Source organism: Rhinatrema bivittatum, chromosome 13 (genome assembly GCF_901001135.1).
Source record: "Rhinatrema bivittatum chromosome 13, aRhiBiv1.1, whole genome shotgun sequence".
Lineage (NCBI taxonomy): Eukaryota > Metazoa > Chordata > Amphibia > Gymnophiona > Rhinatrematidae > Rhinatrema > Rhinatrema bivittatum.
This window is the reverse complement of record NC_042627.1, coordinates 54,892,964-54,910,387: the sequence shown is the minus strand read 5'-3', so window position 1 is coordinate 54,910,387 and position 17,424 is coordinate 54,892,964. Positions and strand designations below refer to the sequence as shown.

General features: G+C 41.3%; 1 protein-coding gene across 2 annotated transcripts in view; it reads left to right on the top strand.

The window, feature by feature from the left end:
* The window catches only part of DMXL2 (Dmx like 2), a 199,409-nt gene that overhangs the window by 47,224 nt on the left and 134,761 nt on the right, over positions 1 to 17,424 (top strand). For both annotated transcript variants that reach the window (XM_029575476.1, XM_029575477.1), the window contains exons 3-6: positions 4,810 to 4,881; positions 9,062 to 9,140; positions 13,952 to 14,111; positions 16,972 to 17,038. In XM_029575476.1, the coding sequence (XP_029431336.1) occupies positions 4,810 to 4,881; positions 9,062 to 9,140; positions 13,952 to 14,111; positions 16,972 to 17,038 (378 nt within the window). The remainder of the gene's footprint in view (positions 1 to 4,809; positions 4,882 to 9,061; positions 9,141 to 13,951; positions 14,112 to 16,971; positions 17,039 to 17,424) is intronic.

Genomic DNA, 17,424 nt, shown 5'->3' with positions numbered 1-17,424 from the left:
TGGACTCTATAACAGGGAACCTTTATTTTTGAAATTAATTAGATTACAAGTACACAAAGATGACGAAGTGCAGGGCAACATATTAGTCTGTGGAAGCTTGGCAGTCTTAGGAAGCTAGTTTCTTTTGTTAATTTGTTTAAGATCGCATAGTAGGAAACACAACTGTTCCCGGAGACGACAAGGTCAAGAAAAGAGTTTGTGTTCCTGTCCACACTATCAAACAGTGTAGTGTACGCAAGCTTAGTAGAGATGTGAATCGGAACCGGAATCGGTTCCGGTTCTGATTCACATTGTGAATTTTTTTTTCGTGCGGCCCGAACGGGTTTTTTTTTATCGGCTGTGCCCGAGCCGATAAACAAAAAACCCACCCTGACCCTTCAAAACAGGTCCCTTAGCTTCCCCTCCCCCTCTCCAAAACATTTTAAATTACCTGGTGGTCCAGTGGTGGTCCCGGGAGCGATCTCCTGCTCTCGGGCCGTTGGCTGCCACTAATAAAAATGGCGCCGATGGGCCTTTGCCCTTACCATGTGACAGGGTATCCGTGCCATTGGCCGGCCCCTGTCACATGGTAAGAGCACTGGATGGCCGGTGCCATCTTTAAAAATGAGGAATACAAAAGACATTTTTAATTGCAAACACTAATTATCTAAGACAGAGAAAAATAGACACATTAGTAAAGGGTTAGTCAAGTAACATACACCTTATATACTTATCTGGAAAATATTTATATTTTTGAAGTGATGACCTGAAATGATAAAATTCAAAAGAATCAATTATTATAATTAAAGTTTGAACAGTGTAACAATTTACATTAAACATAGAGGAGAAAAGAATGTAAAGTGGTAATTGTCTGAAGTTAACTTTAAAAAAAACCCCAAAACAGTTTCTGAAGTATTATATTGAAGCTGAAAAGAATATAGAAATAATCCAAATAAGTGGTTTGAAACCTGGTACCAGAGTTTACATTTAATGTGTTCTGAAACCCTTATCTGTGAAATAACCTAAGATTATATTTTAGTAACGAGAGGCACAACTACTCATACCTGCCAGTTTAATAAGCTTAATTTTCCTGATCTAGAAGTATCTAAAGGACTTTTACAGTGAAACTACTCCGATGGAGGTTGTACATTGTTACAATTTAGCAATTTGTAAGAAAGGAATCCTCTGCAGCCTTGCACAGCTCCCCTGGTGACAATGCAGAAAAACGGTTTCCAACCCTCTTAGGGTGTTTACAGATTAAAGAGTGAAAGTGCATAATGCTGGGACATACAGCTTGTCTGCTTGCCAGATCTTTTACCAGTTGTCTGGACAGTGTCTGTCATGGTGCATGCCGACTGATGTGGTCATTTCTAATGTTTCATGACGTACATATACTTTTATGTTTATGAAGGCTAAGGCTTATTCTGGGAGACTGCCCTGCTCATGGCAGAGAAAGGAATTACAGCAGCAGTGCCTCCTACTCTTGTCCAGAAGTTTAATCTACTGTGCGAGTAGGAGGACTACTCGTCCAGCACAGAGGCAGAATTGTGGAAACTGCTCTTCCAAAGCGGTCCTGTAGCTTTAAAAATGGCTCAAGGTTCTATGATAAGTGATTCTGGCCGATGGTCCCTTTCTTTTCCCGCGTCTCTCTTCTTGCTGTGTTCCCTTTAACTGTTTCTTTAGCACCAAATTTTTATTTGTTGGCATTGTAACTAGGATGAGAGGAGCTCTAGCCATATTTTTGGTTCCAAATTAATGCACCAGCATAAAATTACAAATTAGGCATGCAGCAAGATGATGTCTTCTTTTTACATCACTGTGGCTTCATGTGACTAGCTTGTACTATATACCCCTCCTCATAGGCTGAAAGTGGTGGCAAACATGCGAGACTGCATTCATTATCTCCCATCCACTGCTTTACGGGATAGATTCGGAGAATATTAAATAAAGTAAAATAAAAAAAATAAAAAAAGAACTGTACTGCAAGAATGTTATTTTTTTTTCTCAGAGGTACCAGGAAAGATGGCATGATTCCGTGATCCTATATATAGCTTGTAGGGATGATGACGTTCCTAATGTGATGTTACAGAGAGATTATCCCAATATATCTGTGAGAGGGAAAGCCATTCGGATCAAAACCCTTATCCATTACAGGGGTGCTAAAACAATTTTGGCAACAAAGATGATGATGACGAATGACATTTAGCTTGGACCTAATGCTTTGGGAGGTCAGAATGTTCTTTTGATTTTCCCATTATTATTGTTATTTTCAAATACATTGGGTTTGGTCTTAGAATTGTTCAGACACCGGGCCAGGAGTCAGACGTTTTGGAAACAGGGTACACCAGAGATATATCCTGCATAGAGCTCATTTCAAAGGTAGATGCTAGCGTTAAAGAAACTCAAATACTGTTCCTAACAATGACTAGTCTAAATACAGTTTGTTTGTTTTTCTAGTCTAGCTTAACTTTATCTTTTGTATCTAAATGTTTCAGATTCTCTTTAAAACAGAATCTCATAGATTCTATAAGAAATCAACTTTCTTGTTTATTAGCTCTGTTGCTTTATTTCTGGAGTCTGCTTTATGTTTTGTTGTAATTTTACACTTTTTGAATAAAAAAACAGCCCCTTCTCTAAGAGTAGGGGTTCAGTTATATGCACCGAACTAGGATGCTATCAGCAATGGGGTTCTGATAGGGGTCTGCAGATAGGTGCCTTCAGTTACTTAGCTTCCTTCTATTGGGCCTGGCTATGGATAATGAGCTTTCAGAAATGTTAAATTCTCATACTGCAGCTCTCAACTTTGGTCTTCATGGCCCACAAATTAGTCTGATTTTTAGGATTATCACTTTTAATATGTTGGCAATTATTGACAAGAAGGAAAGGTGCATTCAGGTTGCCCACGTGTGGAAGTGACTTTCTTCTCTGGACGGGATTTCACTTTCTGCCTCGTGGCTGTCAGTACTTCAGCATAGACTGCTCTGCCAGTGTCTGTGCACTGTGATTGGTCTGATTTTAACCCTATTATGTCTGACTACAGGGACTAATAGCCCTTATCATACAGAGTAGTACAGCATAGTAGAAACTAGGTCACCAACAGACAAGCTGCATATATAAGGCATTCTTGATATTTTGCATGTCTCAAAAGGGCTTCGGGGGTCATCCGGGGTGGAAACCATGATTAAGAAAATAATTACTGGATATATGGATAAATATTGCTTAATGGAGAAGAGATGGCATGGATTTAGCATAGGGGGGCTCATGCCTTATGAGCCAATTAGAATTCTTCAAGGGAGTAACTATGCATGTGGATAAAACTGAGTTGGTCGAATTAGCACATATGGATTTTTAGAAAGTATTTGATAGTCCCTTATGAGAGTCACCAAAAGAGATTAAAACGTCGTGGGATGGTGTGGAATTTACACATTTTGGAGGAAGGGGAGGAGTTAAGATGGCAGACTTGTGTGAACGTTGCACTCATCCAGTATAGTGAAGCGAAAGGGAAAATCTTGTGTTCTCCTCTTTACCTGAGGCTTCTGCAACATCAGTACAAGGTCCCATAGATGCCTTCATGGCCTGAGAGGTAGTTGCTTCAACCCTGGTGATGACTTCATTGGATGTTTTGCTGGTGGGAGAGAGCCCAACAACCTTCCCAGAAGTGTAGGTCTCTTCCCCTCGAGGAGAGGTCTCCCCTAATAGGCACCATTGGAGAGAGGAGGATCCTGCAGCATCATTTCCACTGATTTACAGCCATCTGCAGCAGCTTGGGTCAGAAACTGTTTCCTAGTGTAACATAAGCAACATCAGGAAACATCAGTATCTTGCGGCCCTTAAATAATGCATCATGATGTTTCAAAAAATGCCTAAGTAGAAAAACTCTATCAGTATCAAGAGCCAACTGAACCAATAAGGTTGCTATTTTAGAGGCATTAGATTCTGAGCTTTCCAGAAGTTGAGAAATATCCAAATATTACTTGATAAGAAAATGTTTTTTGCATCTGTAAAGATTGTTGTGATTGTGCCTCCTAGTCTTACCTTGCAGGAGTAATTAATCTCTAGGGAAAGCTGAATTGTCCAGTGTATGACATGATACCATCTACATACTAACCACATTTTTCATTGGATTATCACCTTTTTTTTTTTTTTTTTTTTGCTCTCCTTTATACTCCTCTCCCAATAATGGTGGACTAATTTTCAAGATAAATGTATAATTGAATTTTTTGGGATATTTTTTTCCCTTAATTTCCATTTATCTTGATATAATTCCTTTTTTTTTTTTTTTTAAATAGGAGGTAGTCTCCTGTTGTGGATCGGTCACTGGTTAAACAGAGAAGGACTAAGTAATCATTTTTCCCAGTGGAGAGAGTTAAAATAGTGGGGTTCTGATGTCTGTACATTTTAATTTATTTAAAGCAATTTCTATTCTGCCTTATGGACAAAAGGTTCAAGGCAGATTACAACTGGAAACAAAATCATCAGTAGGACACACTTCACAATTAATGATCTGGAAAAGGAAGTAAAGAGTGAGCCAATCAAATTTATGCACAGCACAAAATTATTCAAATTAGTTAAAGCATAAACAGATTGCAAGCATTTGCAGAGCAAGTTTGTGAGACTGGGGGATTGGGCTTCTAAATGGTAGGGGAAATTTTAAAATTGAGTACAAAGCGAAGCACCTCCTGCATATTATCTTCCACTGCTAAGTTTCCTGGGAAATTGATAAGAGATTCATATGCCTTTTGTGCTTATAGTGATCCAAGTGCAATTAGTGGAGATCCAAAAATGTAAAAGATATTCTAGACTATTGAAGTCCTGTTTATTTGATTTCAGATTGCAGCATCGTATGGAAATACTGTTTGCATTTTTGAACCCCTGGGCATAAACTCTCACAAGAGAAACTGTGTAAGTACTCCATGAGATCTAGAATGTAGGACACATTTTTTAAGCACAAACTTAATCTGTCTGAAATGAGGACTTTTAATTTGAAATGCTTTCTTTTCATTGTTTTCTTTTCAGGCTTTGAAATTCATGTTCTAGATTAATGTACTGCTATTCAAAGCAAAATTTCAGAACTGTATTTTATTTAAACAAAGACAGCTACTCTTTTCTAAATACAAACTTCAATAGTAGGACCTCTAAGGCTGCACATGTATATTTTAAATTAACAAGTATTTGACGCAATTTTTACATACATGTCTAGCTAATCTAACTTGCGAGGCCAACTTGAAGGCACCAAAAAATCTGTAATTGAGATGGTTGGCAGGAGTTGTATATTAAGCAGTGGCATGTCTTCCCTTCACCATAGATAATCTGAAGGAAAATGAGGTGAATAATATCGCATGTGTCAAAATAATCTCAATCAATGATTGCTATCCAAAGCACTGCCTCTTATCCAGGAAGCGTTTTATTGGACTGTAATCAAATATGAGCCCAGGAAATTGGATTGAAAATCTGATCTTTTCTTGGGCTTGTAGGGTTGAGACCAGGTCTCAATGGTCAGGTTCCGCTGCCTGGGCCTCGCCTAAACCAGAACCCGGGCCCAGGCCCGACGCAGGGGCCCATACAGCAAAATGGTGCCCTCCAGCACATCCTTAGCGAATGGCATCATTTCAAAAAGAAGGAAGACTCTCCTACCTCCGGGACTGGGTCTGACCTTGGGCCAAGGCCCAGACATCTGAACCCAGCTTTTAGGCCAGTCCCTGGCATTGGGCCAAGGCCCAGGTATCGGGACTTAGGTGTTGGGATATGGCCTTTAGACAAGGCCCCAACATTGGGCCTGGACCTGGGCCAAAGCCCAGGCATTGGGACCCTGTCTCTGGATCCAGTGTTGGGCCTGTATCCAGGCTCTGGCCTAGGCTGATGCCCAGGCATCGGGACTTAGCTGAGGCCCTGGCATCGGGCCTAGGCCTGGGCATCTGGACCAGACCACCGTGCCTTGATTTGCATAGGTTGAGGTCATGGCCTAGGCCTTGCCAGAGATCCCCCCCCCCACCCCCAGACTGGGTAAGTGGGGGCTGGGGAGGATCCTGGCCCTGGCCCTGGCATTTTTGAGGTGGTGGGGATGGGAGGTCCAGTTTCTTGTTTTTTCCTGTTTTGTGTTTTTGTTGTTTTGTGTTTTTTTTAAAGTTTATTTTGTTGTTTTTAACCTAAAGATACAAAATAAACATTAAAGTGAAATTCATGGGGGGGACCCCAAAAATGTAATGAAAAACAAAACATTTTTTTACCCCTGCACACCCCTAGCGAATACTGGCTTAGAGCTGGTGTTTAAATCACGAGTACTAGTCATGGCTATTTGGCTGATCTGAGATTGTTAGATATCACGGGATTCTAATGAGTCATAGATCACAGCATGGGTGGTTGAGTAGTTTGAGAATGTCACCAGAAGCACAAAATGCTACTTAGGATTGTGACTGTCTCCATTTTAGCTATTGCTTTATTACATTTGTCTCAAAATCCTCTTGCCCAAGTTTGTGTGGAGTAACATGTTTAAACAATAAAAGGTGCCTGTTGCAAGGCATAGAGCTTTAACTTATATTGAGGAGGTGAGGTACCAACCTCAGTACAAGAAATGGGAGGAAATCAAACTATCCTAGGTGACCTAAAACAAATTTAAGAAAACATTTCTTCAGTCAGTGCACAATTTAAAAGATTTATTGTCTGTACAATGTGGTCAAAGTTAGTAGTAAAAAAAAAACCAAAAAACGGTTCAGACAAACTTTTGGAAGATGGGTCCATTCATAGTTAAGAGCCAGTTACATTTGGCTAACTTTTTTTTTTTTTTCATTTTCATGCTTATTGAAATTTTATATTTGCATCCAAGAAAAAAAAATCTGACAATGCTGAGAAATCACGAAAATAAAAAGACAAAGACATGTCATCTCCTTGCTGTCACGCTGGCAACTCATCAAAAACCAAATCACAATTCCAAAGAGAAATATACTGCAGGTACCACAAAAAAGAAAAAGCCTAATGAGAAATTATAATTCTATCTAAGTGTGATATTCAGTCTCCTGGGGATGACACTTCAACAGGGGAAGAAGAAACAGATGGGGGATCTTTGAACTTCTCTGGTAATTAAAAATTTAGCAGGATGCACGCAATAGCGTTATTTTTAACTACACGTCTGCATGGAAAATTTAACCAATACAGCATTCCCAATTCAAAGACTTCTGTTCTCATCAATAAAAATCTTCTCCTCTTGGTCTGGTTGCCTTAGCAAAATTGGGGAACATATGCACCTTCAAATTGGAAAAGGGAACTTCCTTATTATGAAAGAAAATTCTCCTAAAAGAATTTTTCATCCACTGATTTTTTTTTTTTGATTTTTTTTTTTTATAACTGTATATTCTGCCTTTCATGATTGGTCAGCCACCGCAAAGCAGATCTCTCCCAGAGGGTTCACATTCTAAAGGTTTTGTCCCATTTTCTGTTTATGGGAAAAATGCTTAGTAAATAGGGTCTTAGGTTTGTACCTCATATGAGGCAATGCGGAAAGTGACGTGACTTGCCCAATGTTACAAGGAGTATCGGCAGGGTTTGAATCCCGGCTTCCTTAGTTCACAGTCTGTCCATATTGATTTTTTCCAAATAAGCCATCAAGTTCAGCACATCAAAGGAAGTAGCACAAAGAATCTTTAGAACCAGTTCCTTCTCTCTTCTTTATAAGGTGGTAAGTAGAATGCTCTTGAAACAGGAGGTTAGCCATTTTCTGGCGTTTTTAAGCATCCCCACTACATACTTTTTTCAACATATCCTAAGGTGGTGGTCATTTTTATCTAGCAAAGTTTATAAGCCTAATATTCCTTTGACAAACAACATTTTCCAACATTTAAACCTTATTTTTAAGAAAAACGTGACACACACTGAAAGAGCCACCAGACTCCTGCAAAGCATTCACTTCGGGTTCCACGTTGACCAGCTTCTGCTCATGTAGTAAAATATCCTCACAATTTTGGGTAACTGATCAAAAATCATGCTGCTGAGAGAGAAGTTGCCTTGTGTAACAACAAAGCAGTGATAGCCTCCCAAATTCCCTCCAATGTAACAAACCTTGGCTCAGATTATTAGTACTGGTAACCCTGAAGTCATACAGAAGGATCCTGGCTCTCAAATCCCCCTCCCACTCCTTGCCTAATGGACAGCATCTCCAGTTGTTCATCAACTGTCCGCACTTCAGCCTTTGGCTTCCAAGGCTTGCAGCGACTGCTGAAAATTCAGACTGATGGTCCTGCTTGTGATATCATGGAGCTACATGGAAAGTGATGCCATCCTTTGTCGTTTTATTTCTCATGGTTCAGGCTGTGTTTGTGTGTCTGGGGATCCAAGAAACTCCTGTTCCCCTTCCGAGGAACCCAGCAATGCCCCTCCAGAGGTCTTCGGCACAGCTGCTGCTGTGGGTCTAACAACAAAAGCATCAATGGGGCCAACCAGAGCATTCCCATGAGCTAATGTGAGGCAAAACGTTAAAAAAAAAAGTAAAAGTAAAAGACTAAAGAAACATGAACCCTTGGCTGACAGCTTAGCTATGTGCAGTCATCTTCATCACCTCTTACTTCTGTGGGTAAACAGAGAGGATCTGTCAAGGGCTTCCAAGTGCCCCAAAATGATCACTGCCGGAAAAAGGATGCTGGGCTTAATGGTCTGACCCAGCATGACACTGTTTCTGAAAGCATTATAAGTAGATTGGTAAGCAGGAGAAATGAAAGTGAGAGAGACATCAGATGAAAGCAATAGCAAAAGGACACGGCTTACTCCTCCTTCCATCTCATCTTGCAATTTGATCATCATTGAATTTACCTTCTTTATTGGTCATTTGTCATATCTGAACTGAGCATTAATCGGGCTCCAGTTGGTATCTTTTTGAGCATCTGTAAGTGACTACCATGCAGTACATTATCCTAGCATTAGAACCTTGTCTAATGAAACACAACCCTTTAGAAAATGGAACTTTGGATGCATGCGTGATCTGTGATACTGAAAAATTTACAGACTTGCATTAACAGAACATTTGATTGATCTTGGTTTTATAATGTTATATCTGAGTACTAATCCTTCTTTGTTTCATGATTTTATACCCTAGCAACTAAATTATCAATGGCTCAGGACAGGGCAGTTCTTTCTCAGTTCTGTGACGTACAACTTGGCATGGAATCCTGAAGGTAATGTCAAATTACAAAGTGTTTCTGAAGGTTAGGTTCCATATTAGGAGTTACCTCACAGGAAAAAAAAATCTAGGCTTCACAGTGGATAATACATTGAACTTGTCAGCTCAGTGTGCTGCAGCAGTCAAAAAAGCAAACAGAATGTTAGGAATTATTAGAAAGGGAACGGTGAATAAAACAGAAAATGTCATAATGCCTCTGTATCGCGCCAAGGTGAGACCGCACCTTGAATACTGTGTACAATTCTGGTCACCGCATCTCAAAAAAGATATAGTTGCCCTGGAGAGAAGGTGCAGAGAAGGGCGACCAAAATGAAAAATGGGATGGAACAGCTCCCCTATGAGGAAAGGCCTATGAGATTAGGTCTGTTTAGCTTGGAGAAGAGACGGCTGAGGGGGGATATGATAGAGGTCTTTAAGATCATGAGAGGTCTAGAACAGGTAGATTTGATTCTGTTATTTACTCTTTCGGATAATAGAAGGACTAGGGGGCACTCCATGAAGTTAGCAAGTAGCACATTTAAAATTAATCGAAGAAAATTGTTTTCACTCAACACACAATTAAGCTCTGGAATTTGTTGCCAGAGGATGTGGTTAGTGCAGTTAGTGTAGCCGGGTTTAAAAAATGTTTGGGTAGGTTCTTGGAAGAGAGGTCCATTGACTGCTATTGATGAGGTTGACTTGAGGAATAGCCACTGCTATTACTGGCATTAGTAGCATGGGATCTACTTAGTGTTTGGGTACTTGCCAGGATTGTATCCTGGATTGTCACTTTTAGAAACAGGATACTGGGCTTGATAGACCCTTGGTCTGACCCAGTATGGTAATTTCTTATGTTCTAATATGAAAGCCATGTGTCAAAGTAATTTTTTTTTCCCACAAAATAAATCAATGTTTTGCTAGTGAAATAAATGGCCTACATTTCTCAGAGGGAATTATTTTAGATTGTTAAAACAGATGTAACATTTTGTGCCCAAGAATTACAAATCAAGAACATGCTAAACTTCCTTGAAAATAAAGTATTGTGGCCTCCTGTAAATAGATTAATATTTGGAGCAGTTTGGCCCAGAGCATATCTTCAGATGTTACAAAAAAGATATCCATGCTGGCTGAAGGGAATACTGGGAGCTGTTGCCACGAGATTTCCTGCAAATTTTGTATAGTAGAGACCCATGTGCTTTGGGGATATCACTGTCTTAAGCAATTATGTAAGGAAATAAACACTTAATCATGTTATTAGTTACCACGAGGACGGCTCCTTGCCCCTCACATATTCTCTTGTATATTGCACTTTATCTTCGTTCCCCCTTTCTTGTTTCCTACTCCCAGTTAAGGCACCCTTGTTATAATGTAACTTTATACTCCTTCAAACTGTCTCTTGTTGTTTGGTTATATTTACTGCCTAGTTCGATGTAAACCGAGTTGATTTGATTTGTATCAAGAAAGTCGGTATATAAAAGCCTTAAATAAATAAATAAATAAATAAATAAAAGTAGCATAGGGACCAATGTACTAAACCAGGGTGGGCAACTCTGCTCCTGGACTGCCTCAGACAGGCCTGGCTTCAGAATAGCCACAGTGAATAGGAATGAGGTATATTTGTATGCATTGCCTTCATTGTGTGCAGATATATCTCATGCGTATTTTGTTGTGGATATACTGAAAACCAGACCTGTTTGTAATACTCCAGGAACAGAGTTGCCTACCTTTGTATTAAAGTGTGTTAAATAAAGCAGGCATTTAACACTTGTGTTGCTGTTAACATGGATTAACAGCACTGTTAAAGCATGCTAGCTACCTAAGGCCCAGATTGATAGTGTGCACCCGGCCGCATTGTGATTGCGATTGTGGCCACGGCACGCACTATCGCCCCCCCCCCCCAGAGCCCCTGCAAAAGGTGTAGCTATTTCTGATGCTACTGCCGGCGATAATGTGTAAAAACATTTATTGCCCGCAGTGCTACTGGGCCCAAAACTTTTGTTAACCTTGTCCAAACCCCACCCTAAACCCTCCCTTTTCCCTCATTTTAATTTTAATGTCGCAGTGCGGTTGTTATCTCGTGCGTTAGGGCAGTATCCCTCACGATAAGGCCCTAACGCATCTGAAAAAGCTGCCTGTTTCCCTTACAACCCCACTCAGAAGCTCAGGTCTGAAACAGGGGCTCACCTATGATCCTCTGCTCCCAAATATTCCAGGTTGGCCCGGACTTGCAAGCGTGTTTTCTCTGTGTTTCTCCCCCCGCTCTGGAGTTCTCTCCTAACAGAAGCCAGACTGACCATCGACAAACTAAGACAAAACCAAGCCTACCCTGCCGCCCACAACTACCACCACCAGCAGCTTCTCTGATCATAGCTCACTGCTGGGCTCGGTGGACCTTGGTCTGACCCAGCATGGCAATTCTTATGCTCAATGTTCTGCTACATAGACTTCACGCTGTCCTCTTGCCTTATATAATTTCTGCTACGCTGTACTATGCATTGCAATATGTTTATATGTTTTGTATCATATGCAGTACCCTTCTACCCTTCCATCCTATAAATCTTGTCTTCAAACCATTCCTGTTCTTTGACACTATCTTTTTTTTTTTATTATTATTTTATTTTGTTCTGTCACCTTGCTCCTCATCCTGTCTCTATCAAATGTATTGTACACTTATCCTGTCCCACTCTGTCTACCTTATTTCTTCAATTTATATAGATGTAAGCCGCGAAAGAACTGTGTACTTAGCTGTAAGCACTATGGTACGAGAGCGAGTAATATAACCATATAATAAATAGATGTATGCTAATGAGGTAATGATGATGTAGAAGTATGCTAACTTGCTTATTACCCTTTAGCACAGCAAAAAATAGCCCACATTAAAGCTCACAGACTTTAATACAGATCCTTTAACTAAAAGAACAGGGAGGTGGTGTTAATATTTTGCTGTAATGCCTGCATTTAACGCCTGTGTTAACAGTATCTCATTTGTCTTTTATGCCAATGTTAATGAAGTTTAGCACATTGGTCCTATAATTTGACCTGTATATAGAAGTTATTTTTTAATAGCTCTGAAGCCAGATATTTTCTTCCAGAATTCTTGATTTCTTCAAAACGAATAAGTAAATAAATAGAGAGTTGGGCACTTTGAAACAAGGCATTGTCACTGTGAAACATTTACTGACTCTCTTTTTACAGCTTGCTTGCAGATGAGTTTAATTGAGGAGTTTGAAGGCAACACAGTTATCCTTCTGTGGCACTTCTTGTAGTGTCACTTTTTTATTTCTTTTTAAACGGTGCCCGCTTCTAAAAACAAATGAGCTCACAAAACTGAAAAATCGCTGAATACAAGAGGAAAGAATAATCTCCCAGTGGAAAGCAGGGGGCAGGTTTATATGCTGGCACGTCACACTAAAGTTAAACCAGTTTTCAAAGTGAACTTATGCGCATACGTCCCCTTTGAAAATGACAACCCCGCCACACACACACAATACCCGCACATAATTACATCAGCTAATTGGAATGCAGGGACCTTTCAGGAACATTTACCTGCATGCTTTCGAAAATCCAGAAGTACGCGTGCAGGTTCCAACCCTTCTCCCTCCTCCATCCCCAAGGACTCCGCAGAAGGGGGAAACCTTCCGCAGGTATCTCCTGGAACGTGTGCAAGCTTACCTGCGTATCATGCAGGCGGTCTTATAAGCGGCCGTTTCCTTTGGGCAGAGCTCCGTTTTACCCACAGACGTGGCTTTGAAAAAGGACTTTCTGTCTTTTGGTAGCTGGTGAGACTTGACGGGGGAAAGCTCCTAGGCCTCTGAGGATGGCTGTACTGCAGGATTCCCCACAAGCTGCGATCATAAGGTTCCCCATTAATTGAATTTTTGTCCTGAAAATATCCCTTGTCTTGCACTGTACATACAAGCAGGGCGTCGCTTGATACCATGTGTTCTGGGCCTGTCCGTGGCTCTGCCCGCTAATACGTTTTACATTGGCACGGGGAATGCTTCCTTTCTGCACAAACCTTCTCCCTAAAGCCACCACCACATTATCTTTACATTTGGTTTTCCACTTACAAAAACTGCTGAAATTTTGAAATCATGACCTTTTTTTCCCCTCTGAATACTGCAGCAAGTTTTCACTTGGAAGGCCTCTGCTTTTTTTTTTTTTCTGTCTTCTAAATTGTTTTCCTTTGTTATTACAAATTGCTATCTCTCTGTTTTGTAATGAGGCTGGGCGGATATTCGGTATACTGCCAGTTCTTGTTGAGGGGCTCTTCTCTGCTCTGTGAGAATACCATTAGTTGCCATAAAATCATCTTTTCCAGATACTCCCGAGACCCCCTGGGATCTCCTGCCAGCACTTCACTTGGTTGTAAGGGTGGCCGAGCGTTGGCCACCCTTACAAGCCTTAGGTTATTTGTAGAGATGATGGAATCGCCCATCCTTGGGGGGAAGATTAAGAGCAGGTTAGACCAAATCTGTCTGGGGTAGTTGAGGGACGGCATATTCTGCCTGAAGCCACAAGAACAGGGGCCATCGCTGGCAATCCCTTGTGGTCAAAAGATGAATGGCTTCCAAGATTGACATATCTGATGGTGTGAAAAGATCTGCTGGGTTATAGGAACCCTTGAGTTTCCTTCCAGACCCATCTGCTATAATAGTGTCCTCGATGATGCTGTTGAAAAAAATAAATATAAATTATTATAATCGTATGCGGACAGTGTTCAGGAAAAAAAAAATCTAAGGGAAACAGTTGTGTTCCATTGGTGGCTGCACTCTGACTTTTGTTGTGTCCTGTTTATCATGTGCTATTCTTTCGGTTTGCTGGCAGGTAACAGGCTATTGACGGCCACCGATAACTTAAAGCTGTGGGCCCCTCCTTCCGGCAACATCCTGGAAGAGGATGAGGAAGAAGAAGAAATCGGTAGTTGCCTCGGAAAGGATAACGTTCAACCGGTTTTGAGTGACTGGAATTGCATTTGGCAGTGCAAGTAGGTGACTGTTTTCATTTGCAAGACTTAACCAAGCCTGAGAGGCACGGAACTGTGTGGGTCTTGGGTTTAATCTTGGTCTGCGAGAGAGCAGTAAATGTCACCTGTGTCCCATGGCCAAACAATTGGATATGAAATTTCAGTTGCCAGCCGATTGATGTTGATTTGCACTAGAGGCGCCATTACTGTATAGAACTTGATTGCCGCTCTCCAGACCGCCTATGGTTGGCAAAACCCATGGCAGGGTAACCTAGAACTCATTTCTTCTCAGCCCTGGTGTTAAGACTATTCTGCAACTTGACTAATTGAAAATCCGCTAAGCAAATACGATCTTGTTCTGTTTTAGAAATGACACTTGGGTCTAGGCTTACTGTACCTGTTTGCCACCTTGGTTCAGTTTGAACTTGAAAGGCATGGGGATGTGACTGGAGATGACATCTTTATTTCACATGCCGATATGGTAGGATTAGTCATAATGCTCCAGTTGTTTTGCATGTGACTTGTTTCGCTTCTGAAGCTGCAATTAATTCTTTATGAATCAACATTTAAAACACTGACACACAGAAAAAAAAATACATTATTTTTGCAGCTCTGATAAGCAAAAATATCACTTTGAAGGTGCCAGGAATTCTGATGTATTTTTGAAAAATATTTGATTTTATTGGGTTTAGGGCCTAATTTATTCATTTTCCTATTCTCTCAATGGAAAAAAAAAGCTTATGGTAGTAAATTAGGCTTTTATTTTGGATGGTACCATGGCATGCCTAACTTTCAGAACCTGGGTGTCATGTTGCATGGTTTGGATGAAGTCTGGACATTTCCTGGTACCATGGAGGCCTAAAATTTCTTTGGTGCCCAGACCTGAAGCAGAGGCTGAGAATCAACTGTGGCTGGATAAGGTCCTGTCGCCAACCACAGAAGTAAAGCCCAGGCGCTGCTGTGGGATCTGCTGCTTCCCTCCCCTGGCAGCTCTTGCGGACATAGCAGGAGGCCCACCCGGCTTCTTTTCCTCCCCGTGCTTTCTTTGGTGGAAGAGTAGCCCAGTGACCCACGAGCACATACTCATGCGCTGTCCCCATACTGCCAGCCTTCTGACTTCCTGTCCGTGACTCAGAAAGAAGGTAAGGGAGAGGGTGGAGATAGGTGAGAGAAGCGTCCTTTGAGAAGAGATGCAGTTTGGGGTAGAAGGGAAGGGAAACACCATGGGGAGAGATGAGCTAGGGTGCAGGTAGAGAGAAGCAGTGCGTCTCTGCTTGGCTCTGAGATGACATATTCTAGAACTTGAAGTGCCACAAATAGGCCTGTGTTTTCAGGATTTCTACTACAAATATTTGTGATGTAGTCCAATATATTTAATTCCCTATCCAGGTTTATTTGCAGAGTTTGGCTTTCCTGAAAACCAGACCTGCTTCCAGCATTCAAGGACCAGAGTTCACAAAAGTGTTCTTCCGGTGCCCAGAATTTTTCTAATTATTTTTTTCCAGGTTTGCAGCTAATTTCCTCCCCCATCTCCCTCTTCCAGTTGCTCATGTGCCTGTGTTGTTCACTGGGGCAGTGCTAGAAACATGCACACTTTCAAAAGAAAACTGACCGGGGGGAGGGGGAGGCCGGGAACCAACTCAGCGAATATAACTCTGTTAGTTTTGTAGGAAAACATAGAAACCGAAACGGACTGCAGATAAGGCCCATCTCGCCTGTCCAAGTTTATTCCTGGTTCAGTGCCCTAGGCCCCAGGCGATCTCTGGCTTTCTCTTCCCTTCTTCACGCCTCTGGACTAACCCCAGGCTTTCTTGAAATCTGCTGCTGTTTTTCCTTCCTCTGCCCCCACTGAGAGGCTTTTCATGCATCCGCTGCCCTTTCCATGAAGAAATAATTTCTAATGTTGCTCCTCATGCCGTGATCTCTTCTTCTAATCTAGAGCATTCTTCCCTCATAGAGGTTTGCGCCTGGTGCCGTGTTAGTTGAGGAATCTGTTGTCTGTCACCACCTCCCCCATCTTTCTTCTCCTCTAGGGTTATTCCTAAATAGAAGTTATCTGCATGAGAAAAGCTGCTGAATCTAGGAGCCTGTGCATGTTTGCTTTTTTCAGCCGATGCTGGTTTGATAGTTACCGAAAAACCCACTCAAATTTATAGAAAGATGACCTGGGATTTCTGCAGCCGAGGGAGCTCGAGGTGCTAGAAATCAGGGTACGTCTTCCCTTTGTACGATAAGGGGATAGGCTTGCTGTCCAGAGCTGTCTGCATTAAATGAGGCGGAGTGCCACGTCTGAACTCAAAGGGGAGCTTTGTGGAAGAGTGCTACTGACTTTGTCTGGAAAGGATGTTGTGACTGCGGCAGGTAAAAAGAATAAAATTGGGTTTGATGGCAGCCAGGTTGAAACTCATCTCCTGCTGCTAGGCAAGCTGACAAGGGCTGCAGCGTCTTGTTGTTAGATTCCCAGGAAAGTGTTATCATCTTCATGGTGCGTGCAAACTCTCCCAAGTGTTGCACGATATATCATGCATTGATTTCTTCACGTCTTAAACACAAATGAAACTGTATCCAAAGATAAAATTAAAATTACCCCATATAGATACATTAAACCAAGGAACCGCAGAAAGTTCGGAGAGCTAATTTTTCTCTACAGGAGAAAAATTTAATTTTTTTTTTCGGTCAACGGGGAAAAAAAATTTAAAAACTGATTATTTTGTTTAGTATATTATATGTATCTTTTTATATAGATATTTAGATATAGACACACACACACACACAAAGTTTATTTTAATTTTGCATTCTATAATTGATAATTCTTAAATACTAGGCTATGTTTTCAACCGAAAGTCATCAAAATGAATAGCCACTTTTATTTCTCTCTTAGGACTGCAGTGTCTGTGCACTTAATGGAATGGTCCCCTGATGGCGAATACTTTGCAACAGCCGGAAAGGTAAATATAAATATTATTAATTAATTGGACAAGGAGTTATTTAGGCTGTGTCAGTCATCACTGTATATCAAATAAATATAGAGTTATTGCAGGGAGGAATAACACATGCCGAGCGATGGATTAGAATGCCTAAGCTGAAGAGTGATTGTTCCCTGAAGGGCCTCTGCTTATAAAGAGGGACAGTAATTTTGTACAGTAACGTGAAGATGTCCAGCCACTGTCTGCTTTGTGGACGGCTGAAGAGACTCAACTCTGGGATCTCGCACAGCTTACTGAAGCCACCTGCCTGAGGAAACGTGCCTCGGAGCAAAGCTAGGCCTGGAGGGGGATGCGCCTGCCAGGAATCCTGCAGCAGGTGATTCAGCAGGGAGAGAGGGATCACCAGC